Below are 27,075 nucleotides of genomic sequence, written 5' to 3'. Positions count from 1 at the left end.
CCCCAGGAGTAGGGCTTCAAACATGAATACCAGACTCTCCCTAATGATTTTTAAATATGTTTTTAATCTGTGGTAGCCACAAAGCTGAACAATGGAGGCCTGCTATCTCAGAGGTAGGCTATTAAATGTCGTATCAAGAAACAAATAAGGCTTTTCTTGTGACCGTTGATATTATGGAACATATGCTTGCTCAATTACGGTACTGAGCATTTTTTTAAAAGTTTTTCTTCATGAAATAGAGGATCACAGCAATCACTTCAATCCACAATTTCACAGAATTTTTAATGTTTTCCTCTTTGCTTTGCTAAATCCAAACAAATGGTTTTCACTATATTTAGGGCATTATTTAGAAATTAGAGGTCTTTTTTAAGAACTGAAAAACAACATAAGGAAGGATAAAGTGTTCAGTTACAAATTGTTCCACTCAGGTCTTTGTGAATAAAACATGAAAATTTGAAATTAAAAGCTAAAAAAAAAAAAAAAAAAAGTAAAATAGAAAGGCACTTTGATGGTTGCACTGGTTAAGATATGCCACATGCCGAGATGGAATGCTGGGGCTTTTCTCAAAAAGGGGCCATTTTGTGGTCAGGAGCAAGCAATAACTGAAAAAAAATTTTCGAAGGATGAGGGAGGAAGCCACTGAATCTTAATGGTTCACGTGGTTCCCAAAGACTTCTGTGAAAAACCTTCCAAGTCTCATCCATAGTGAGGTCTGTCCTTTACTCTGCAGCAGCATGTATGCCCTCAACTGTCTGCAAGGATAAAAAACAGGGCTTGCCAGGAATTGGGTCAACTGGGGTTACTTGTGGGTACAGGTGGATCCTTGCCAAGGGGACAAGCCCCTCATCTTCACTCGGTGGGTACCAGTTGCTGGTTACACCTGCATCCAGTCAACTTGAAATCACAAAGGCAAATGAGTTATACTCTTCAAGACACAGTGGCCTCTCTTGTACCCCACCAAAAAAAGGAAGAAAAAAATTTACCAGGCCCCATAAGTTCCGGCTGTTATACTTAAGGAAATGCTTCTCATTTAGTTCTTCTTTGCATTTTAAAATTATTTTGTTTCTGTTTCTTACTTTCCAACACTCATACACACACACACAGAAGCACTTGCGCACATGCAAATACTTCCCACTCTAACCCTAGTCTTAAAGTGATCCCCTTGAAAATATATGTACTTTTTAAAAAAAAGTAGAGCAGCCAACATAATGCTTAGTTTCTACAGCTTAACAGAGATGGCCCCAAACTGAAGCTGAGGCCTTGTCAGCAAACCACAATTTGTTCATAAGCAAATGAGACTCTTCTAGGACAAATTCACTTTTTTTGTTTGTTTGTTTGTTTTAAGAGGGCACATGGATTTAGGAGAGTCGGAGTAACACCAGCTCTCTGCTTTAAAAGACTTACAAAATTAACTAAGTGTCGATGCTGTTAACATAAAGGAAAAACACAGTCAGTGGATCAAAGAGCAATCCCTTCCAGCATGCAGCCAACTCCATCTAACACCCTGTCAAATCAGGTCATTTATGGCGTCTTTAAAAAGACCCATTTTCAAACATGACACCTGACCTAGGCACCTGACGCCATCTTTATCTGCCAAGGGATAGCAGAGTAAATCTTGGGAGATTGTGGTGCTCACAGATGATGCTATGTGAAACCTGAGAGAGTTACAAATCAAAAGCCAACCATAAATGAAGAAAAAATACTTTAAAATGGCTAAGAAAACTCAAAAGAGGATTTGTGGAACATTAAAAAAAAAAAATTCTGGTGATTAAGATCTCGATACTTCACAAGATTCATGGAGTTTCAACCAGAAAAGCAAAAAAGTTTGTATTTCTCCTAAAACTACTCATCCATGAGACGAGTACTTTCCTAGATATCACCATTTCTATAGGATGGCTTCATCTCTGCTCTTAGATTATTATAAATGTCAACATATTAAAAAATCACATATACTATAATATAAAAAGCTTCAATAGTCTACTCATATTTTTCCTTAATCTGCAGGCAAAAATCCATGAATCTCCATGTAATCTCCCTAGCATAGAAGTGCATCTGAATCACTTAAAAGTAACATAGATTCATTTTCCCTTCAACAGCTCCAGATTTATGAAGGATACTTAAAAATGTGTTTTATGCATATATATATATATACACACATACCTATGCACATATCCACATGTATGCAGTAGTACATAGACATAGACATGCATGTGTATACATACATTTGTGTAATTACAGACTCGTCTTTTCCTAAATGAATTGAAATATATATAAACATACCTAGATTTACTCTGTATAATAATCAGGGATCCCAGGACTGATAGAGGGCCCATGAGGGAGGCAGAACGCTATTTTAAATCCTATCAGTCGCCTCCCCACGGAACAGACAACAAACACGAAATCGACAATACAACCATCCCCCAGATCTAAACATCTAAACAAGGACCCTTGTCGAGTGGCTTCTTTCATTTTTTTTTTTTCGTTCCTTCATTCAATTCAACCTTTCCCTTAAAATAAGAGAATATTTACTCACTTTCAATGAATCAAAGCAGGCGATTACTCGTCCATTTTCAACTTGGCAGCTTTTCGATGGATGTGCAAATTTACATTCCGTGTCTGCTCGTGAACAAGTGCCCCTTTGGAACTCTCTACATACTTCCAATGTGAGCCATTTGGTGTCCCGAATTGGTGTGACACTAACAGCCATGTTTAGATTTTACAGGTAGTTAAATTTTTTTTTTTCAGTGAAACAAACGAACAAAACCAAACCGAACCCCCCCAGAGGCACCCCCCCAAAAAAAGCCAAACTGTTAAGACTGGAAATGATGAAAATGTCACCTCTTGAAATGCTCTGTCCCCAGATTCCCTGTTCTTTAAAGGTACATGGAAAATCGTGTTGTCAATATCAAGGAAAAGAGATCCCACTAGAAATTCACAGCATGAAACTGTTCATCGAAAGAGGTTGGGGACTTAAGAGAAATGTTAGGATCACGAGTATATCACTGTTTCAGAGTGGGGCCTGGAACTAGCTTTGTGCTCTCAATACCCCATTCTCAGTGCCAATTTGGAGCCCCAAACACAAGCATGAAAACGTGGCAGACCCTTCGACACAGAATTTCCAAGCTGCTTTCAGCAAATTGTCTGAAAGGTAATCTCCTCACAGCTGAATTTGCAATTGGGTTCTGTGGTGCAATTGGTATTGATTAGTTTGGCATAGACAGATGCAGCAGCTTTAGAGCAACAATCGAGAAATTATTTTTGTTTGTTTGTTTGTTTGTTTTTCCTCCTTGATTTTTCTGGCAGAAGATATCTCACTTTTTTTTTTTTTTCCCAGCAAACTTTTCTCAATCTCTCTCTCTTTCTCACTTTCTCTCTCTCTCTCTCTCAATCTCTCTCTCTCTCTCAATCTCTCTCTTTCTACTAAAGCAGCCTAAGGCAATGCCAGATACTTAGAGGCTTTCTCTTGATTACAAGTAGAAATGGGGGTGTCTGGGCTAGAGGCGGAGGGTGGAGGGTAGATGTGCTGTCCTCTCAGTCTAGCTGGCAGCAAGCAAGGCAAAAGCAGAGGCTGCTCTAGAAGCGGTCCAAGCAGGAGAGACGTCAGGAAAAGGCACTTCTTAGTACCAACCTGTAGAAAAAAGAGATAGGTTACCATTTACCAAGTAGCACTTCCCCGATGTCCCCCAGTCTCACCACCTTGCCGTGTGACTCTCGGCTAGCCAACATTCTAGTCTCTCTCGTCCTGCCACGCAGAATACTTACGGTGCAGCCCAGTGCAGCCAGCCATCGTAGATTTATTAAAAAAGGGGTCGCTTCCCTTCGCGAAGCAATGCATGATAGGGGGAGAACCAATCACAGATGGGGTTGCAGCAATATTCTGGGCAGAAAGCCAATAGTGTGGGCTGTCTTATGAAAGGTCGCGCCTGTCAGACGTTCATTACTATGCTCAAGCACAGAAAATGTCCATCAGATGGGACATATTCCACGGCAAGAGGACGAGCATGTGGGCTTTGGATTTACCCAACATGCAGTTAGTGGATTAAACCATGTTAGTTTCCCAAACAGCTCTCCCAGAAGCCCGCCAGCGACTGGCAATCCCGGCAAGCTCTCAGCCCGCACAGCTCCCTTTGCAGACGCCTTCCCTCCTCCGCCGCTCTGCTCTGCTCTGCCCTGCTCTGGGCAGGCTCCGGGAGCCAGCCTGCTGGCCTGACACGTGAATCCGAGAGGAAAGGGGGTGTTTACGAATGGTACATTCTCCCGACCTATCCAATTCACTTCCTTCCAAAGCCTCAGTAAGACGTCCAGCCGCCCTCCCCGCAGCTCTGGGCTCTCCTGGAAAACTATTCCATTCAGCCCGCAGACACTTTGTCAATATATCACAGGCAGGCCGGAGTCACAAAAGCACCCTTTATGCCAGCACTTTTTCGAGCAAAAGCTGAGGTCATGTGGGGGAAAGGAGAATTGCAGTGTTGTCAGTATGTCTGGCAAAACATAAGTCATCCTCAAGGGAGAGAGCGATTCCGTCACAGAAGCATCAAATATTCAACAAGAGAGCCGATTTGGACGACCGGAGGGACTCCGGAGGGACGCTTCTTGGGGAAGGGGCCGGAGGCCGCCCGCCGCCGCCGACTCTGTACTCGGCGGCTCGGGCTCGCTCGTCTCAAATCTCTCGCCCTTACACCAGGTAAATTGCCAACTGCTCTCTTGAAATCCACTGTCTGTGAAGAAGCATGCCTTTTCGAGCTAAATAATCAGAGAATCTAAGAGCTGAAAAACACTTCCAAAAGTCTCTGATCCCATCCTAGATCTCCACAAGATCCCCTTTAATCGAGCCAACCAGCATTCATTTAGTGCCTTTTGGGGGCTAGGTCTGATGAGGGATCCTCCAACTTTAGAGGAATGGGCTATTATATTTTGGAACAGCGTACAGGGTTAGGCTGTTTTCTTCATGTTAGCCCAGTCCCTTTTGGAATAACTCCAACAGCTAGGAAGTTTTCCTTATGGCGAACCTCAGCTTGGCTACTTTGGAACTTTGCCAACAAAACAAAGAAAATTTAGTTAGAATTGAAATTTAGTAGATCACTCTGACCTCCAACAAATGACACTGAATGTCTTTAGTTAGTTCCTTTGTCTACATTTCTCCCAGCAGATATTTATCAGACATATGCCATGGCACACAATACCCTGGGTAATATAAGAATGAAACAAGAAACACTCTTGGTATTTACAAACTCTCAAGATGCTAATGGGGGATTAGGAATACCACCTACGCATGATACAAGATGGAGTAGGAGACTAGGAAAAAGTACCAATGCTCAGAAAAATTTCCATAAAGAATCAATGTACAGATGAAGAGAAATGTTTACTATCTGTTTCTGATTCAAGAAGTTTCAATTTTTTCAATCACAGCCATTTTCAAATCCATCCACTAAATTACATTTTATTTGTGGAGAGAAGGACCAAAGCTGTGAAAAGACAGCTCTCTAAAGAAGAGGATTATTGATGAAAATAATGGCTTTATTTCCTGTTTCATCATTTTGTTTTGTTTTAGCTATAATATCCATCAGACCCAAACACATTGCCTTCTCCTGATCTTTCTGGTCCTTCAAAGCTCAACTTTAAGACTTGGACAAATAAGCCACTTGTTGTATCCAAAACCTAACATTTATTACCTGTGGTACCTTTGCCACAAATTTTCAAAGGCCACTGAAAAGGATGGAACTAAGCTTCACAAACACGTTGAGTCTTTGGTCTCAACCCACCCTATGCTCACTTCCCATCCAATCCTCAAGAAACCTTAGCTGACCAGATTCTTTTTTTTTTTTTTCCAGAAAAGATGTCCTTGATTTACAGTTACTTTGTCCAACTGAATGAGTTCTTTCTAGAGCTCCAAAATTATTCCAAGGCATTTAATCTAGAAATGATCTGCCTGACTCATTCTTTATCTTGTATTATACTTAGAAATATATATCCCCCCAAAAATGTAAATTCCTTGAGGAGGATTCCAGATGAGCCATTTAGAAAACAAAACAAAGTAGTTTATATATTTAGTCAATCAATTAATCAACAACTATTTATCAGGAGCTTATGTGCCAGGCAGTATGCAAAACAATTACCTTAGGAACACATTAAATTGTTTGAATGACCTGAAGGATTTTATAAAATACAGTCCAATGCCAACCTAAAAAAGCTCATTGTTGTATTGATTGAGAACAACCATAGGGGCCAAGTTGTATTTCTGAGACAAAAAGAATTGACAGAAAGAAAGATCTTGATATGAGGCCACAATACAAATACCAGGTCAATTCCCAAACACCACCATTATTTTTAAAAAAATGAAACATGTTTATTTATAGGACTGGAATAGCACACCAAAAGAAGGTACACTTATTATTCAGACTTCATAAATATGTAGTGGTTTAGATGGCAAACATTCTACAAACATGGTTTTGCCTGGAAGAACTGCAATGTGACTTATAGGCTTTGGGTAAATCAATATTCACAAAAAGAAAAATCTCTTATTAAATGCTATGACATGAGAAAAAAATCTACCAAATTTCAAAAAATAGATATCTAATGAATGTAAATTCTGCTTTTTTAAGCCAAAAAGGCAGCTTTCAAAACTTCAAGTCCTAAAGGATGATTTGGGGAATTGAGAGATTAAGTGATTTTTTTTTCCCCCTGGTCATGCATCCAGGATGTTTCAGAGGAAGATTTGAACTTCCCTGACTGGAAAGTCAGGCCTTTATAAACTCTACCCTATGGATTCTATAATTGGGTTCTAAACAAGTTGTTTGCTGCATGTAATCTCAATTGGCTACAAAGGGGTCAGCAACAATCCCATTGCTATAACCTTCAAAGAAGACTGAAAAGGGATAGACGACAACTTCACAACCACAATGGCGTATTCTTGCTGACAAGAGAGCTCTCTAGAAGTGGGCCTCTATCTCTTTGTCTCTGTCTCTCTCTGGACTCCATCTCGTCTCTCTGCCTCTGTCTCCCTTCCTCTTTCTCTTTCTCCCTTCCACTCTCTCCTTTTCCATTCCTCTCTCTTCTCTTCCTCCCTTCCTCTCTCCCTCCCTCCCTCTGTCTCTGTGTGTCTCTGTCTCTCCACCTCTCCCTCTCTCCATCTTCCTCCCTCCCTGTCTCTTTGCTCCACTTCTTGCTTTCTCAAAACCTAAAAGGATATTTAATTCAGTCCCTCTTTTTATAGGAGAGATTAACTGACTCACCCAAGTACTGTCAAAATGACACCATTTCAGAATAATTATTATGAACACTTATTGGTACAGAGATGACATAATAAATGTCAAAGAGACAATAAACATTTATATAGTGCTTACTGTATGCCAAGCATTATGCTTACAAGTATTATGTCATTTAATCTCCACAACAACCCTACATAGTAAGTGCCATTTTTCATCCCCATTTTACAATGGAGAAAATGGAGGCAAACAACTTAGTTACTTATCCATATGACCATGGTTATTAAGTATCTAAGAATGGATTTGAACTAAGTTTATCTAAGAATGGATTTGAACTAAGTTTCTTCCAACAAGAGGCTTAGATTTCTTTGTCTTACACCTCCTCACTCATGAAAGGTCAAAAGATCTGCTCAGACAGGATTGACCTTGTACCTGTTCTATTTGTTGGATTTTCTACCATATCTCTGCTAATAAATTGTGTATATATGATTGACCTCCTCCTTCAAAGGCCAAAACATGGAAAGATAATTCTGGATATATGTAATTGTGGCTTAGTCGAGTTCCAGTTTACTGAAATTTTACCCTCTAGATATAGGCCAGAAATTCTATTAACAACGATTTCCATGAAAACATAGTTTGATCAAATGATATATGAGGCATTTGGTTCAATAACAATAATGTCAAATTCAAAATTCATTTCTAAGCTACCAAAATTTACAGTAAAACTTAAAATAGAAAAGGAAGATGAAGTATTTTTACCTAGCTGGAAAAGGAGGAAAGCTCCCCTGAAGCAAGCCCAAAAACTATTTTGTGATTAGTTGACCTTGCTGCTCTCCACAGTCAGAGGGCAAAAAATTCCCCCAAGATCAAGGTGAAAAGATACTGATCATAGAAAATATTTGTTTCCTTAAAATTTATGATATATTACCATTTTAATTGAAAATAGATTTAATTAATATTAGATGACTCATAACTATAATTCAACCAACTATTGCACCAATTTGAGTCAACCATTTAAATGTCAAAAAGGGTGAGAAAAACAAGGCTACACACACACACACACACACACACACACACACACACACACAAAACACACAGACTCATATTTTTTTTCCTATTCCTATGTTGCTGTATTCATTGCCCAGGTTACAGAAATACTCAATAAAAAAATCCTAAAGAAATTTATTGTTTTTAAAGGAGTCACTAAATGAATTCTATCCTCTATTTCAGAAATCTTCACTATTTTTAGTTAACAGCTGAGACAAATACTTATCAATACACTTTGACAAACTATTTCTGTTCTAGAACTGAAGTCCCACTCCATCGCTTTAGTTTGACTTGGGCTTGTCCCTAGATTACCAAAGGCAAAGCTGTAAGAACACTTCTGCAAATCTTACCATGCTGAAAAGGCTTTATGTATGGGCCTATGTCATTTAAGGACCAGCCTAGCTAAATTCAAGAAGATTCAACTCTGGCAATATGGATACCAGTGGTGCCTTGTAGATAGGGGTAGTAATCACAGAAAGTCATGAATAATAAGATATACAAAGATGGGGTAAATCCCATTGGTTGAGGGGTTGCCCATTCACCCCCACAAGAAATCACAGCTTTTTTAAGGTAATAAAAAGAGTAAATATTCTAGCTAGAAGGAAATTGCCTATTTTGTACTAAACAACAACAGCTTTATTAATATTTTTAAATTTGTTTCCCTATCCCTGAAAAGCCTTTTTTAAAACTATGCCCCATGGAGATATCAGCAGCTGAATTCCTCATGCTGAAAGTATACGACACCACAATGGGCTCACTGCCATATTTTATAACAAGCCATCACCCGTGGATTTGAAAGAAAGCTCTAGCACAGGGATCAATAATCACTTTATTTCTGAGCAGCAACAGGAGCTAAAGTAATGACTCTGGATGCCACTCACCAGTTTAAAGCATTAATGAGGAAAAGAAAGGAAGTAAAGAAGCAGACTGAGAGATGGGAGACAGAAGAACAGGAAGGCAGAGACCAGAGAGAAATAAGGTTATTATGGTAAGCTAGAGGAAACATAAAAGTATATATGGTGAGATATAACCTTCTATGATCTGAGGTGCCATTGCAGAGGGAGGGCTAGAAGATGCCCTCCTGCTCCACCTGGATAAGCCAATAAAACACTAAAACAATCCACCCCAGTTTAGGTGACATGATAAATGGGCATGAGTGAAATTAAATTTCTTGACAACATACAAATCAACAAATATTTGACTGTTGATTCCATCTCTCTTAAAATGAAATATGACAACGTAGATATTTGGGGAGCCATCCTGGATATAATTCAATTCAATCAATATTCTGCATCTATCATTGTGTGCAAACAGCTATGAATATCAATCAGGTTGAAGATAAGGTAATTCCTTAGAAGCACATTGGATTGGGTTTCAGAAAATGGGGGTTAAAATTGTGAGTTTGAGTACATCAGTCTTTTCTTTTTGTCATTGTTATCTTCCAAAACAAATTCACTTCATAGAATTTGCCCTCCTCCAAATTATATTGTACTGAAAAGACAGCCAGGAAACACTGCATTCAAATCCCGTGACACCCGTGCGTAAAAGCCATGACTTCTGAGTGTCCATTAGAGAAGGTGCTACTTCACTTTAGTAGGGGGAGCTCCCTATACTTCCAATCATAGCTCCATCCACTTTCCTTTTTTCACTGTCTTTCTCTACTAGAAATCATAACCCATTTTTTCATCCTTTCCTCCATTCTATTTTTTTTTTTGCATAAACTAATCCAACTGTCTATTTTCAATACCTCTTTTTCAACTCTTCCAAAATCTCACTCTAACAGTGATTATCCTACAATGACCATTCCACTTCCACTGGCTCTTGGTCATTTGATTACAGGCATACTAAAGTCTCACTAGTCCTTTTCATAGCTTTTCTTACACTTCTCTCCCATTCAGATGCTGTCCCATCTCCCTCCTCCCCCTTGAAGCCAATCCTTAATCCAAAGTCTTTTCTCCATCTCTCCACTATCTTGTTAGCCAATCTTCTGCACCCCAATAAGTCATGTCTTTCTCTGAAATGTAGATTCATCATGAGGAGAAGAAAATAATGTCAGATGTATCTTTCTTATGGCCCTCTTGGTCCAATGAACATTACTTTATGTACTATGGTGGGGAAAGAGACATGTGTTTCACTAACCTTTAAGACAAAGTATATTAGTGTGTGAAAGTACCTAAAAAAAGATTAAAAATACTAAAAAATGAGGAAAAATAAAAGGCCAAAGAAAAGAATGATCATCTCTCCAAGAGAATTCTCAGAATATTCTCCATCAATATAATATGGTAGTGCAAATGTTTTAGGCCTCAGATCATTGACCAAGTAACAGAATTTATTTCTTCTACTATTCTACTGCTGTCATATTGTTCAGTTAAGTATGCTGGCCTCAAGACAGCAGATTAAGGTTTGTTATGAGCCAATTGCTCATATGGCAAAATGAGTTTCTGAAGAGCAGGAGGCAAGTCAACTCCTCTCTCTGAAATTAAAACAAACAAACACTCTTTTACCCACATGTCCTCACTGAGAAATTCATCCTTTCAACAGGCTAAGAGTTCCCGATTTAACAATTCTTTTCTCCTTTTGAATTTGGCCTGACATTGGCTCTGTAATTTAACAAAATCTGGACCAGATACTACAAATGCATAAATTTCTTTGTGTTAGTACACTGGCTACTTATGGAGGCTCTAGTGACTTTCTCCCCCCACGAGCTCCCTGAACCAATGATTCCCTAATGGAGAACAGAACAAAGATCCAAAAAAGTTCAGTGTAGCTTTCAAAGTACTCAGCTCTCTATCAGTTTGCAAAAGAACACAATCTCTATTTAATCATTAACTTGCTGGCAGGTTACTCTAGCACAGTGCTGACCTAAAGCACCGGAAGACCAACTGAGACGGGAATGAACCCTTAGAAGTCCTGCACTTGGGCTTCATAGATAGATTTCAGGAAGATCATGAACTTAGGCCAAAAATTACATCTTGATTCCAGTGGGATGGCTTTCCTCTTGGAAATGATTTGATTCACCTAGAAACATGTCACCTAAACACAATAATCACAAATCAGAGGATTTGCTAAGTCTCCATTTCTTTTTTTTAATAAAAACTATAAAAATGGATTCCTTCATGGCCTCCTTTGGGAAACCTTTGGGTCCCTGATCAGAATTATGCATTCAAAAAATTAAACAAAATGCTCTATTTTACTTAGAAGTTAGTGGAATAATATATATATATATATATATACATATATATATATATACATGTATATATATACATATATACATGTATATATATATATATATATATATACACACACACATATATGTATATGTATATCTTTTTTTCCTATCCTACTTCCTGAAACCCTTGAGGATCCCTAAGAATCTCTGACCTACCATATCCCAAAGTGGTTAAAGAAAAAGTAAAAGGGCCTATTTGTACAAAAATATTTATAGCCATTATTTTGTGGTGGTAAATAAATGAAAATTGGGGGGGGGGGTTGTCCATCATCTGAAGAACGATTAACCAAGTTGTGGTTTGATTGGGATGCAATATTATTGTGTTATAAAAAATTATTAGCGGAATTGTTTCAGAAATGTGGGAAGACATTAATTCATACAAAGTGAAGGGAGCAGAACCAGGAAAACTTTGTATACAGTAATAGCTATTGTAAGGATGTTCTACTATGAAAAGTTTAGCTGATCAAGACAATGCTATCTTCAGAGAGAATTCTAAATGCAAACTGAAAAAAGCTTCTTTTAAACTTTATTTTTTTGTTTTACTTTTTACAACATAGCTAGTATGGAAAATGTTTTTCATAACTTGACAGGTATATTCAATATCAATTTGATGGCTTTCTCGAGGCAGGGGGAAAGGGAAAGATTTTGAAACTCAAAATGTTTAAAAATAAAAATGACTGCTACAATTTTATATGTAAATAGGTAATATTAAAGAAAATAACTAAAAAGAATTTTTAAAAATCTCTGACCTAGTCAAACTTCCCATATTCTACAGATTTGGAAACACATATATTAGACAACAAATAAGTGTTGGATGTGGAATGCTCCATATAGATGACCAAGAATTATAGACATGGATGTCCATTGGATAGGCGGCTAAGTGGTGCAATGGAGAGAACCTAGGATCTGAAGTCAGGAAGACCCAAGTTCAAATATAGCCTTAGACATGTTATGAGCCATGGCAAATTATTAACATCTGTTTAACTCAGTTTCATCACTGAAAAAGAGAAAAATAAATCCTTTCCATTTCCTAAAATAGGGACAATAATTATACCTATCTCTCAGCATTATTCTGATGAAGAGATAATAAAAGGAATGATATTTGTAAAGCACTCTGTAAACATGAAAGTGTTCTCTAAATAATAAGTTTTATTGTGTCCATGCATCTGTCTTCTTTCATGAAAAATAGAAACTCTCTACATAGATTGAAAAAAGATATATTGTGTCTGTTGCCACTAATTTAACCAAAAGTAAATAGTGTAAACGGGTTCAAGGCTCATAAGAACTACAATGTGTGCTAAGTTTTAGAATATATTCATATGAATAAATTAATCAATAAGTATTGACTGGAGGCCTTCTATGTTACAGGGACTGTGCTAAGCATTGAGAATCTAACTGCAGAAAAGTGAACAATACCTAATCACAGGGAGCTGACATTCCGATGGGGAAGATGCCAAGGATATATTGAAGTATAAGCAAAAGAAATCGAACAAAGAGAAAAAAAAAATTATATATATATATATATATATATATATATAAAGTAGTTCATTCAAGGCAGCTTAGGAGGAGGAGTTCTAACATTTGGGGGATCAAGAAAGGCTTTGTGCAGACCAGATGTTCTTAACTTTGGACCCAAAAACTTTTATTAGAAAAATTGATAATTTTTTAATATAATTGGCATCCCTTCTAATCCTTTGAATTTTATTTCATGCTTTTAAAAATATTGTTCTGATAAGACTCCACCAGAGGTGATAAAGGGGTTCAATTCATATAAGAAAAGAAAAAGAAGGCCTTTAAAAACTAAACAAGGGAATGTGACTTTATTTTAGAGGCAACAAGAAGGTACTGGAGAGGAAGGGCCCCTAAACCAATGTTTCTGAAACATTTGAGTCTCAGGACCCCTTTAAACTCTTAAAATTTACTAAGGGCTCCCAAGAGCTGTTGTTTATGTAGAATGAATTAATATTTATTTTATTAAAAACTAGAATTCCTATCATTTAAAATATTTATTGATCAACACATTTATAATACTAACAAATCTACTATATGTTAACATAAGTGACATGATTTAATTAAAAATATATTTTATAAAAAAAGTAGTGAGAGGATTGAAACGGTTTTCAGTATTTTACAATGTCTCTAAAAAAAAGAGAATATTTATATTCACCAGCTGTGTCAAAAGCAGGCCTTTCCACAAGGATGGATTATATTCTTTTAAATTGATAAGTTTATTGTTTATTTTTTGAAATTTCCAAAATGAGGCTATTGGATTTGTAGCAATTTAGTCTCTAAGCTGCTGTTCTGCTAATGGCATATAAAAGAAAAAGATCTGACAAATTAATATACAAGGCATCAGACATATCACACTCAACAGATGCTCTATAATACTTGATTTCTCTTCATTTTGGGGGCTGCCAAAACTAAAAACGTTGACAAATTGATACATATTTAACTAGTCTGGTTATTAGGAAGCAGACAAATATCCTCATCGTCAATGCTTTCCCAGCTAAATAGGAACTGCCAGACCTTAAGCTCAGTATGGATAATTAATAATAATAATAATAATGAGGAGAAGGAGGAGGAGGAAGAAGAACAGTAGGAGGAGGAGGAGGAATAGGAGGAGGAGGAGAAAGAAGATAGCTAGAATTTATAAAATTCCTGACTGTCCATGTAGCATTTTACCCATTATCTCATTTGATTCACTACCATTTATGCATTATGAAATGGTGAATGGAAGTCCTAATTACTTGCCCAGAATGACAAAGCTATCAAATGTCTCTAACTGCATTCAAAATTGGGTCTTCCCTCCTTAGACTTGGTAAGTATTTCACCTGCCTCCCTCTCTAGCTTCCCCCCAATAAAAGCCTTCTATTTTTCAAGGTGATTTCTCCTTCACAGTGAAAATTCCAAGTTCCTAATTTTATAAAATCAAAATGTATTTACAACTCTTCAGAAATATGGCCACTAATTATTTTGGTTTTTTGTCTCTTTCCTAATTTCTCTCTCTTACATTCTCACAAAATGACACAGTTAACATGTGATTGATAGAACTGAAGTTGGTAGGTCCATAGATGACCAGACTATTCTTGCTCTAATTATTCATCAGAGAATAACCTTACTTAGTTCTCAGCTTATCTACTAAATTGCTGAATTAATTTCTATTCCCTCCAGTTAGGGTCACTAATATTTTAGAAAGCTATAGTAGCTGGGCCAACATAGAGAAGAAAATTATATAAAAGTTAAATAGACGAGCAGGTTATCATGTGCTCAAGTTCTGAATAGCAGAAAAAAAAGGTAATTTCAGGTTCATGGCAATTTTCAGAAAAAAATGAAAATTGCCACAATGGGAGTCAAGGTTTGGGATAATTTAAAGAGTATCAATGAAAGCTGGTGCCCAGATCAAGGAAGTCACCAGTCCCCACATTAGGCACTGATTAGACTCCAGCTAGAGAATCTTGCTCAGTTTGAAGTTTCACATTTTAAGAGGGATGTTGAAAAGACTAGATAATATCCACAAGTTGAATGGGGTCATGGAAGCATAACGTGAAGAATGCATAATGGAATTAGGGAGGTTTAACCAGTAGGAAAGGTACAAATACATTGTAGTCTAAAGACCTCATGGCCCTGCCTTGTGACAATGAACAAATTTCCTGAACCTCTCTAGACCACAGTTTCCTCATCTTTAAAATGAGAGGGATTGGCTCAATGTCCCATTGTAAAAGACTAAGTTTCTCAACCTAAATGGCATAATAAATTGGTAAATTATTACTTCTCTGAAGGGTGAGGGCAGGAAGAGAAGGAATGAAAAAAGAACAAGACTCAAATAATTTGACATTTTATTTTAATAAATCCCTTGTTGTAGGGTTATTATATATATATATATTTAAATTTCTGACTTCAATAATTGCCACAAGATGTGTTTTTTAAAATAGTATAGACAATTAAGTTGTATAATTGTGCCAGATCTGACTCAAGATCTCAATTTTGCAAGTTCCTACTGGCTGTTCTACACCCTTCACCAATCCCTCAGAGAATCCCTTTCTTCCTTTAAGACACAAGGCAAACGCTACTTTCTCTATGTGAAGCTTTTTCTGACCTTTTCTCCCATTCATCTACTCCCCCCTCCTTCCTCCATAAATGTTCATATTTAATTCTCTTATATTGATTTCCTTCATAAGAATTATGCATGAAAACCAGCTAGTTCTCCTGATACAATATAAGCTCCTTGAGGTCAGGGGCAGTTTCAATTTTTTTTTCTTTTATGCCCAAATTTGGCCCACGACACTTAATATATATTGATTACAATGAGTTCTGCTGTTGAATTAGAACTACGAATATATTTGGCTCCTTTTTTTAAACATCTGAGCACAAAATCATTTCTGCATTTTCACTGTTCCAAATCCACTCATCACCATGCACTAAGTGGTACCCCAGTTGTAGGCCAAAAGATAACATGAATACAAAGACCACAGTTTGGTTAAAAACCCACCTTTTCTATGTGGTGACCACATCACAGGAATTTCAATTGCTACTATGACGGAGAACACCTAAAAGATTAAATACTAATTGCTGTGAGAGAAGTACGTAAGTTCCATATTTCTAATTAAATATAATAAGAACTAAAATAACTACTCTAGAAAATCCAATAAAGAGAGCCAATTAATTATGAAGGAAGCTTGTCATTACTTGACTGTAGCTTAAACAAAATGGACTGGTGGACTTTCATGTCCTATTACACCTCAGGGGCCAGGCATGAATATGAACTGATAACTTTGGGGAAGAAGCTATTAAACCAACATCCTGGTTCCATTTGAACCATGGCTAAACTCAGTGTTGAAAGCTTCAATTCACTGTGTCTTTGGCAATTGCAGAGAGCCTTAGATCATGGCTGAAAGTGAAACATCCAGTCATTCTCTTCTATTTTCAGCTCCCTACTCAGCAATTACTATATTCTGATTGACTCTCACTTGACATTGTTACCATCAACCTGGAAAGCAATACTATACAGTCACAAGCCCCAAAGAGCTCCCTTTTGGGGGTTAGAGCAAATAAATAAAAAACATTCCTTATGAGAAAAGAGTCATGGAAACAAAATCAACAAGTATTAATTTATATGTACTTATTATGTGCAAGTTCATATCCTATACCTGTCAAAATTAATATATTCATTTTCAAAAAGGTAATATATAATTAGGCACTGAGGAATACAAAAGAAATTTAATAACTTTTCTACATGTAACTACATGAAATTTTTGCTATAATTTTTTTTTAATTCTAACTTTTCAAGAGGTTCATAATTTTATTTTTGTGGAAGTTTTCTGTATCAATGCTGACCTCAATACTGAAATAATGGATTACTGTAATGAAAGAAGGAAATGAAGGAGGGAAGGAAAGAGGGACAAAAGGAAAAAGGGAGAGAAGGAGAAAGGAAGGGAGAGAGGGAGGGAAGAAGAGAGAGAGGGAAGAAGAGAGGGAGAAAAAGGAAGAAGGGAGATGGGGAAAGAAAGGAGGGAAGGAGGGCGAGAAGGAATGGAGGAAAAGAGAAAGGAAGGGAGAGAGGGAGAAAGGAAGGGAAAAGGGAGAAAGGGGAGGAAGGGGGGAAGGAAACAGGGAGGGAGGAGAAGAAAGGGACAGGGAGGGAAGGGAAGAAGGGAACAGGAAAGGAGAGGAGGAAGGTAACAGGGAGGGAGGGGAGAGGAGAAAAAGGAAGAAAAAAGGAACTCTGACTCTATCACTTTATTTAATGATGGGTAGTAAGGACAGTATCATGAGTCTTGAAGAATTGTGTCAATCAGTTCCCAAGTCTTTGGGAGTTGATTATCTTGACAGTATTATTATTGTATGAATTGTTTTCCTGTTTCTGCTTACTTCGATCTATATCAGTTCACACAAATCTTCCCAGATTTTTTTAATACCATCCCATTAATCTTGTCTTAAAACATAAGAGTTTTCCACTGCTTTCATAAAAGATTTATGCCTAGCCCAAAGAGGCTGAATGACTCACCTATGATCACAAAACCAGTACATAGCATACAGAACCAGATCATAAATTCAGGTCTTCTGACTCTCAGACCAGACTCTTTCTGGGAGGCCAGAGTGACTTTCTCCTTACATTTTTATTTTTAAAAATATAAATTATTTTAAGTCTCAAAGAATTCAGAACTTGAATTTACAAAGCAGCATTGATTTTCTGTGACTTATAAAGAAGTACACTCTTAAAATAGTTATCAATATAAAACATAATAACTATAGGTTGAATGCCTATGTAGATTTAACTTTCCCCCCAAAAAAATTCCCAAAATGACTTCCATTAATTGTTTTTCTCACTTTGTTATTGTTTTTTCAATCCTCAAATTGTGTCCTTTTCTTTACAAACATGAACATGGATCAATTCTAAAGCAATTGCCTTTAGCAATATTAATGAGACAATAATAATGAAAAGATATATATTATCTGACTTAAAATGTATATATCCTTGATCTCTAGTCCAATTTATAACTAACTACAAACTTTTGGTCATTTTTACTCATGTAGAAACTTGGGGAATTCTCTCTTTAGTATCCCTATTTAGCAGGCCATTTTCTTTGGTACTGATGAGTTAGTGACTTCTGGAAGAAAATTGCCATTTTCTACCATAGGAATGGACAAATATCATCAAATATGGTTATGTAGCTGTGACCTTCCTATAAATAGATTTGACCTACTGTCACTCTTACACAAATATTTTTTCAAGCATTCCTACAAGTTAGCTTTTCACTTAGCAGCCAACCATCACAAACTTCAGCAAAATGAATTTTTTCTTCATATGATTTGAAAATATATGGCAATAAAAATGTTTAAAAGTATTTTGGAAACTCCAAAAAAAGCAAGCATTTGGTGTTGGAAGACACAGAAAATGACAATAGTTAATTTCCTGTTAATAATAATAATAATGAAAATGATACTAATAATAATAAGTAAAATTATTTAGCTGTATTCACAAATCACATTACTTTTAAAATGTACTTAATGATATAAGGCTAGATAATGAAGAAAGATAATTAGATACTTTTTCATATAAATTATTTAATGTATTCTTTTTTTCTAGGGCCTAGTAGGCTAATATGAAAGCGTGGGAATATTACAAGTATCTTCATTACAAACTACTTTAGATGAATTTGAATAAGAGATCTTTGATCTCAGGTCTTAAGGCTAAGGCATTCATGAGTGCCTGGCATAGTTATTATTTGTGGTTGAGCAAAGGTGTCCCCTGATCATCAGTCTTCACACTAAGGAATTATTCTTTCACATTATTCAATCCAGAAGATTATTTGAATTATTTAGCTTCACACTCAAGTTGTCCTCAGACTGCCAAATGTCCTTCCCTCAAACTACCATGTGCCTCAAAACTGGAGAATCAAGATAATCTGTAGAAATGTCTCCTCTCCTTCCTTTGTTAAGAAAGATTCCCATTATTAGCTGTTGATGAGTCATTTTATTTCCTTACTCTAGATGTTATTAAATATAGTTTTATGAAGGGAAAGTCACTTTTGAAAGACTTTAGGCTAGATTGCCAAATGCTTTAAAGCATAAATTTGGGGCAACAATCTCGTTTGGAAAACAGAAGGCTTAACTGACTTTTCTGCTGATATTTGAGAACAAATATTATTTCAAGCCTTTAAATAAAATAGAATCTCCAGTTCTAGAGATCAGGGATACATAGTTTTAAGCCAAAAAGTATATATCTTTTTTGTTATTATTATTGTTTCACTGATATTGTTAAAGATTCTATTTGTTTTCAAGAAGCTGTCACACAAAGATTAGTTTCTTTGGAAATCCAAGGCACACAGAATGATATCTGATAAAATGGAACTCTTAAGAAAGATGCCCAGGATTGCCTTGCAAAGCCATGAAAGGCTTTCCATGGCAATTTGTGAGAGAATTATGTATTTCTCTCCATGTGTTTTGAGACCACTTTGTCTTCTAGAAGCTACCAGCTCATCAGCACCAAAGAAAATGACCTGCTAAATAAGGACACTAAAGATACAATTTCCCAAGTTACTTCATGAATAAAAAGAACTAAAATCTTCTAGTTAATTGTAAATGAATAAATGAATGAATGAATATGTAAATATATGAATGAATTAATGAATTAACAGAAAAGAGATCAACTACAAAAATCACATGCTTGGAGACCAGCATTTGAAAATAATGTTCCGATTAAGAATAGATTGATTAGTTATTATTTGCTCTTTAGAAACTACTTCAGAAAAAGTGTTAAATACAGAGTCAAGTTGATGTTCTATTATTATTCATTATTAATTATCCTAGACTTTACTCACAATACTTTTCTGGAGACTCTTCATGTATGCATTACAATATACCTCTGTTTTCAACCCTGAATCACTCTAGGTTTTAATCTTATCCAGTTATAGAGAACACTACCAGATATTTTTTAATGGCACCTAATTTTTTTTGGTCCTCATTTGTCTGATTCTAATAGATTTATCTAGACTTTTTAAACTTTAATTTTTAATTTGATAATCACATTTTTCTGAAATTCTTCATTTAAAAGTTAACCATCGATTTTTTTATATTTTTCATGTTATGTCCATATTTTATAAAAAGCAATAAAGTAATTTAATTTACATATATATGCATATATATATAATTTTTACATCTACAGATTATGTTATCAAATTATTTCACTTATCCTAGTTGCTATTAACTATCTCTCAACAGTAAAATGTGGGTAAGCTATTTTGGAGTTGGTATATTAAAGAACTATTCTCAATAAAAATAAGTCATGAAATTCCCTCTTTACAAATAGTATTACAAGAAGGGCTTCCTTTTGTTTCAGGGATAAGAATGAATTTTGATAATGGAGTTCAACTTCTACCTCATGGAAATGGAACCTATCAAATTTACACTATTAAAACAGAAGTGAAATAGAGTGGTATTCTGGATAATCTGGGATTAAAATAGAAGAAATGAGTTCAAGGCTGAACAACTAAATTATAGGATATCTGACCCAGGGACAGTAAGTTGCTTGACCTTTCTACTATGTCCCCCACGCATTGAGAAGTAATAGGTAATATATAATCTATAATAATGGGTCCCAGTTAAATTCTAAGATTTGCCTATTGAGTCCCTTTGAATTAGGTCCAGTTAAAAACATCTCACTCATTTCCTTTATAATTGCTTATCAATTGCCTTTTTGTGATTAAAAAGACACAAATTAGAATTGATTTATTTGCCAAGTACAATGATAGCTCTATATTTTTGCATTCTGGCTAAGACCTTGCAGTTATTTAGTAATCTTTCTAGGATTTTTTTCCTCATGCTTTACAAACATCTTACCATTTCTACCTCTACAACATTCATCCCAGCTAATTCTTTCTCTCTATGAGCCACCACTTCAGCTCAGACCTTCATTATTTCTCATCCAGAATACTGCACTATCCTTCTAATTGATGGCTCTACCTTTATCTAGTCTCTCATCCCCAAAGCCTTTACTCCACTCTACTGCTGCCAAAGTAATTTTTCTTTAGTCTATATGTGAACAAGTCACACCACTACTTAATAAACTCCAATAAAATATAATATTAATTTCTGTTTAGTTTTTCAATCCTTTACAATTTGTTACTAACCAATCTTTCCAGCCTCGTTGTATATTGCGATTCCTCCTGTAATCCAGTCAAATTAGCCCTCTTTCTTCCTCACCAAAAGCATCATGCTGAATTTTCCAATGGCCCCCTCTCATGGCTGGAATCCAAACCTTCCTTATTTCCACTCACAGAATCCCTCTCTTCCTTCCAGATCCAATCAAATGACCTTCTACAAGAAGGCTCTCTTTATTTCCCCAGCTGTTAGTGCCCACTCTTACTAATTACTGTGAATTTCACAAATTTGTATTTCATCTTATCATCTATGTATTATTTGTTTTCCCAATATAACTAAAGTTCCTTGAAAGTAGAGAATGTGAGGGCAGCTAGGTGGCGCAGTGGATAGAACACCAGACCTGAAGTCAGGAGGACCTGAGTTCAAATTGGCTCTCAGACACTTAATACTTCCTAGCTGTGTGACACTAGAAAAGTCACTTAACCTCAATTTCCTCAGGGAAAAAAAAAAAAAAAAAGGTAAAAAATGTCCCCCTGAACTCTAGGGATTTAAGATTTAATCAAGCTAGAGGTCCTGCTTCTTATCTAAGCACCATATCTAACTCTATTGGACAGGTGGGACAAGGTGTATCATCAGGTATTTACATAAATCAGATTATACATTTTTGTGCCAAGAACTAGGCTAAGTGCTAGGGATACAAAGAAAGGCAAAAAAGAAAAGGGGGGGGGGGGAGTCTCTGTCCTATCCTAAAGAAGCTTATAATGTAATTGTGAATTAAGTAACTGGAATTTATTTATGTGGTAACTTGTGAAAATACCTTCTAATACCACCATAATTAATCCCATCCATGTTCAAGCAACCAGGCAGAGTGAATTCAGAAGTTCTGGGTTCAAATGCTGATTCTTTTACTCTGTGATTTTAGAGAATTCACTGCCCAATTCTGAGATTAATTCAGTTTCCTCATCTATAAAATGATGATGGCTAGGATACTTTTTAAAGTTCTTTTAAATCCACACCAAACATCCATGTATTCCATGTTTTAAAAAATCTTATATAAAACAATTCATTATTTTTCATTTTTACTCATATCTTCTACCTTTGTAAGAATAAATGGTTCTTCAGATAGGACACAATTAGCTCTGACTAAGGTATTTAATGATCTTTCCCCTTCTCCCTTTTTGTCTTCTTCCCTCCTCGAAGATGTAGTAGTCAAGGAAAAAGAAGTAATGAATCAATTTAAAATATTTTATTTCTTAAAGACCTCTCTTTCTGCCTGTTGAAATATGCAGGACCCTTCTTTATAGAATGGGAGAAGTCAGGTACTTAACTGAACCTAGGTTGGAAAAGTTATGTAAAAAAATTATAATAAAAGGAACACTCTGCTTTTCAACTCCTGTTGTTTTCTTTTAATCTAGGTAAAACATAATGAAAATAAATGTATAAAGAAGAAAAATAAAAATCTTCATAAAAAAGAATAAATGGTTCTTTTCTACAAATTTAGAAGTAAATCTAATAAAATATTAAAATCAATTAATTTAATTAATAATATTCATGTCTTATAGATTCTTTTTGTTAGATACTTATTGGAATGAAGATGTTTATTAGAAATAAATAGCTGACAAAAATTAAAAACTGCATAATTGCTGAGGTGGAAACAGATATTTTGGGGACATAAAGGACAGTTAGGTTTTGTTAATATGCTATATTGCAACATGAAACAGGATTAACATAAATTTTATCATCATCACCATGAAGACTATAAACATAAATTTTATTTTCAGAAATAATATAAAATTTATCATGCATCCATTACCATTTCTAAATGTACATGAAAAAAGCTTTAGTTGAATTGAAGCCCACAGCTAAGAAAGTAAGAAAAAGAAGCAACTCTTTGCAATAATTAATCTTGTCTTTCACTTAAAAGATTGAAATATGGTCACCCATTAGTTGACTGGCTCCCCTTATAGAAGTGTTCCTTGATATGTGCTCTGAAATTCATGTTCTAGTGAAAAGTTAACTTACAAGGTCAAATTCCAGTAACAAGAAAAATCAATGAACTGCTTCATTTCTTTGGGTGTGTTTATTTCAGAGAGAGCTCAGACTTACTTGAAGGGAACAAAGATATAACAGAGGAGAAACCTGGACATCAATGTGGCCAATAACAATAACAATAATAATAATTACAACAAACAAAGAGGAGGTCAAAGTTTTCCCAGTGTTTTGATATAATTAAGCTCTTTGATGAAATCCAGGCAATTGCCTAGTTTCGTATAATTCTGCATTGCTGATGGCCAGTCTGAGTTAGGAAATCAGTGGGAGAAAGGAAGGGAAAACAGTTATACTAACCAATATACCCAAAGCAGAGTGGTCAGTTCCTCCCCAGCACTTCATCTAGCCTCATCCCATGATACACTTTTGTAAGCATTTTGCTTGATTTCATTTTGAACTCCTTTTGTTTTCTTTTGTTTTGACCTTTAAGATCAAAAAGTTATTTGCATTTTGTTTTCTTAATTTTTTTTCTTTTTTGGTCTGATTTTTCTTGTGTAGCATGATAACTGTGGAAATATGTATAGAAGAATTGCACATGTTTTTAACATATATTGGATTATTTGCCATCTAGGGGAGGGGTGGAAGGAAGGGAGAGAAAAAAATTTTGGAACACAAGTTTTTGCAAGGGTGAATGTTGAAAATTATCTTTGCATATGGTTTGAAGATCAAAAACTTTAATTAAAAAATTACAAAAGAAAAAAAAAGTTTTACTTGATGATAAGTTTAAACTGATCTGTCGCAGAACTGAAAGATTGGGGTTGTAAATATCAGGATTTTACTTGGTCATGCCCTCCCTAGAAATAAGTTAAGAATATGCAGATAGATCATTCATAGATCTAACTGTCCTGCCCTAAACTTTTTCCTGATGTCTAGTCTTACAGCTCTAACTTTTTGAAAATAGTGAGCTGGAGTCTCCCAGACATCTTGAACTCAACAAGTCTATAATTATTTTTCCCACCCCACCTTTCAAACCTTCTCTTCTTTTAACTTCCCATTAATGTAGAGAGCACCATCATTCTCCCAGTCAGCCAGGCTCCAAACCTACATGTCATCCTATACTCCTTATTGCCTCATATCCATCCCTCATATCCAAACTGTTGCCACACCCTGTCAATTTTCCCCTTCATCTTGCATAGACATCCCCTTTCTCAATTCTGATACTATAAGCACCCTGGTGCAGGTCTTCATCAAACCCTTAGGCCTGCAATATTTCAACTGTTTGCTGCTTCCATTCAGCTGCCAAAGTGATCCTCCTAAAGAACATTCTGGCCATGTCACCCTCACCCCCTCCCTGCTCCTATAAATCTAGTGGCTCCATATTCTCTCCAATGTCAAATATAAAATGATTTGTTTGGCTTTTAAAAACCTTATGTCCCTCTCCCTCACCTTCCTCTCCCAAATAAGGTCTGTGACACTGGTCTTCTAGCAGATATGAGATCTGGATGTCTCACAAACATCTGACAAGGTATGGGATCCCCTGATTCTGGCATTTTCACTGGCTATCCACTATGTCTGGAATACTTTTCCTTTTTAATCTCTGCTTTCTGGCTTCCCTCTCACCTAAAGTCTTAATTTCTAAAAGAAGTCAACTCAGACTCCTTTAAACTTAATGCCTTTTCTCTCTAATTAAAATCATTTTGTATACATATATATATAAATACATGTATGTATATATATAAAAATGTATGTATATATGTGTGTGTGCTATGCTTTGTACACATGTATTCTACATTATATACGCCCCACATATCTACACACACACACACACACACACACACACACACACACACACATATGGGTTGGTCTTACATTGTCTATCCCTTTAGCCTGTGAGTTTCTGCTTTTCTTTGTATCCCCAGGTCCATATAGTAGGAGCTTAATAAATGTTTATTGAGTTGTTGACAGACTCCCCAAAGATGGCCCCAGGGATAATCCAGGGAGTTAATGCCTCCCTTTAAAAAAGAAAAACTAACAAAACCTCCCACAGTTTTTCTCCACAAAAGTTTGTTGATTCATTGATAACAAGGCACTAAGCACTTAATGACTAATTAGCTATTATCTGAATGAATGCTTTAGTGTGGATTGAGGTAGTGAAAAGAACTCTGACCTGAGAGTCTAAAGGGAGTGGCCTTTGAAGACACTAAAACTTTCCTAAATCTTTTCTTCTTCAGAAAAATGGGGGATAACCCCACAATTTTTGATACTTATTTCATAGGATTCTAAGGAAGAACACAAATTGTGTCTGGATAACACTAAAGTTCTAAATAAATGTCAACTTCTATAATCATTGACTGAAATGATTTTTTTTTTCAATCAGTCAATAAGCATGGAGAAATGACTAGGTAATTGGGATTGGGATAACCCCCCCCAAAAATGAGGATGTTTCTACCCTCAAGGAGTTTGCTTTTAGCAAAGGAAAAGGGGGAGACCTAGCCCCCAATATCTGGGTTAGTCATTAGAAGTAAATTCTTTGACAACCTACATGATATCATTAAGTGAGAGTTAAAAGAGAGCATTCCAGTCATCTGGCAGATGAGCAAAGTGACATGCTAAAGAGCCCTGGTCCTACAAGTAGAAACTAGAAAGCCCATGATTTGAACTAGAATTCAGCACTCTTTCTACTGCACTGAGGGAAATCTCACAGCAGGAATCTTTAAGGTATGTAAATCGGATCTCACTTTCAATTGCATGCTTAGAGCTGAGTTAAGTAAGGATATCCAGATATGACTGCTCTGGAAGACAGCTCTCTAAGGCAAGACTTCCATAGGAACATCCTAGTTGGAGTGCTGATGATGGAGCCCCATTTCCAAAGGCCTTCTCTAACTACAAGGCAGGTGGCTGGGCACCATAAGCTCATGAGGGTGAGCATCTGATTTCTTTGATTTCTAAGAAAGCCAAGTTGGGTCTCAGGGGAAATGGGACAGTAGGACAACCTGGAAGTCAGAAGGAGAAAAGTAAGAAAATAGATGTGTCTCAAGGAAGAACAAGCCACAGACCCTAAGATCTACAAATGAGAAAGCTGCTTATTGAATAACAAAGCTTATCCATTCACTATTTACAGACATGGTCCAGAGAAACCCTACATCTAGAATGGCTTTGTAATGCTGTATGCTTATCCATAAAATACCTGGTAGAGATAACAAATATAGATTTTTTTAATGGACAAAGATTTTCTTTGCAGAAAAACGTCTTAGGGAGTCAGGGAGAAGATAGTGGAGTTCTTTATGACTATGCTACAAACTTAACTGGGAAACTTAATTGGGGCAAGTGGTGCAGTAGACACTGTGTGACCATCAACATTAACCTGATTGCCTCCCCCCAAGAAAAAAGAAAAGAAGCAATGCATTTAACATATGACTTTTGTTCATATGCTCTATGATCAAAAAAAGTTACATGTTTAATCTAATAAAAGCTAATCCATTTGATTTATTCACAATAAAAATTATATTATAAAAGGTGAATTTGTGCCAGTAGAATGTACCCATTGTCCTTTCCCACTTTTCTTTCCCACTGTCCTTAGAGTATAAAAATTAAAAATCAAACTACCTTATATTTTAGTGAGTCCACAAAACAATTCCTGGTTAGGATTATATCCTGTTTGTGTGTTTATCTGTCTAAGACTCTGAGTCATTGTTATAATCATTGTTTTATTGTCCTCAGTGCCTTCAACACATTAACTTTTCTATATACAATGAGCATTATTCCCGAGCATTCAATGCAAAGTACTTGCAAGTCAATATCTACCAGGACAATGTGTTAATAAAAGGAGGGTGAATTACAGTATAGAAAATCCATGGCAGCTACAACCTCAACATGGCATAGAGTGATGGCAGGTGCCAAATACTTATTTATTGGCTGAATGAATGGAGCTGAAATTTCTTTCTATTTAGGGTGATCATAGCTGCAAGTGACCATTACCAGGAAATCTCAGTCACATGTATGAAA

General features: G+C 36.1%; 1 protein-coding gene across 16 annotated transcripts in view; it reads right to left on the bottom strand.

Annotated features, from left to right (window-relative positions):
• MBNL1 (muscleblind like splicing regulator 1) overlaps positions 1-27,075 on the bottom strand; it is a 248,565-nt gene that overhangs the window by 171,273 nt on the left and 50,217 nt on the right. For 9 of the 16 annotated variants that reach the window (XM_074298022.1, XM_074298026.1, XM_074298020.1 and 6 more), the window contains exon 2: positions 2,534-3,628. The exons of 4 other annotated variants lie outside the window; for them this stretch is intronic. In XM_074298022.1, the coding sequence (XP_074154123.1) occupies positions 2,534-2,707 (174 nt within the window). In that variant the 5' untranslated portion in view covers positions 2,708-3,628. Of the gene's footprint in view, positions 1-2,533; positions 3,629-3,696; positions 3,713-3,762; positions 4,169-27,075 lie in introns of those variants that run through there. 3 more of the 16 variants (XM_074298021.1, XM_074298038.1, XM_074298033.1) reach the window with 3 other exon arrangements.

Source organism: Sminthopsis crassicaudata, chromosome 3 (genome assembly GCF_048593235.1).
Source record: "Sminthopsis crassicaudata isolate SCR6 chromosome 3, ASM4859323v1, whole genome shotgun sequence".
Taxonomy (NCBI): domain Eukaryota; kingdom Metazoa; phylum Chordata; class Mammalia; order Dasyuromorphia; family Dasyuridae; genus Sminthopsis; species Sminthopsis crassicaudata.
This window is presented reverse-complemented; position numbering and strand designations above follow the sequence as displayed.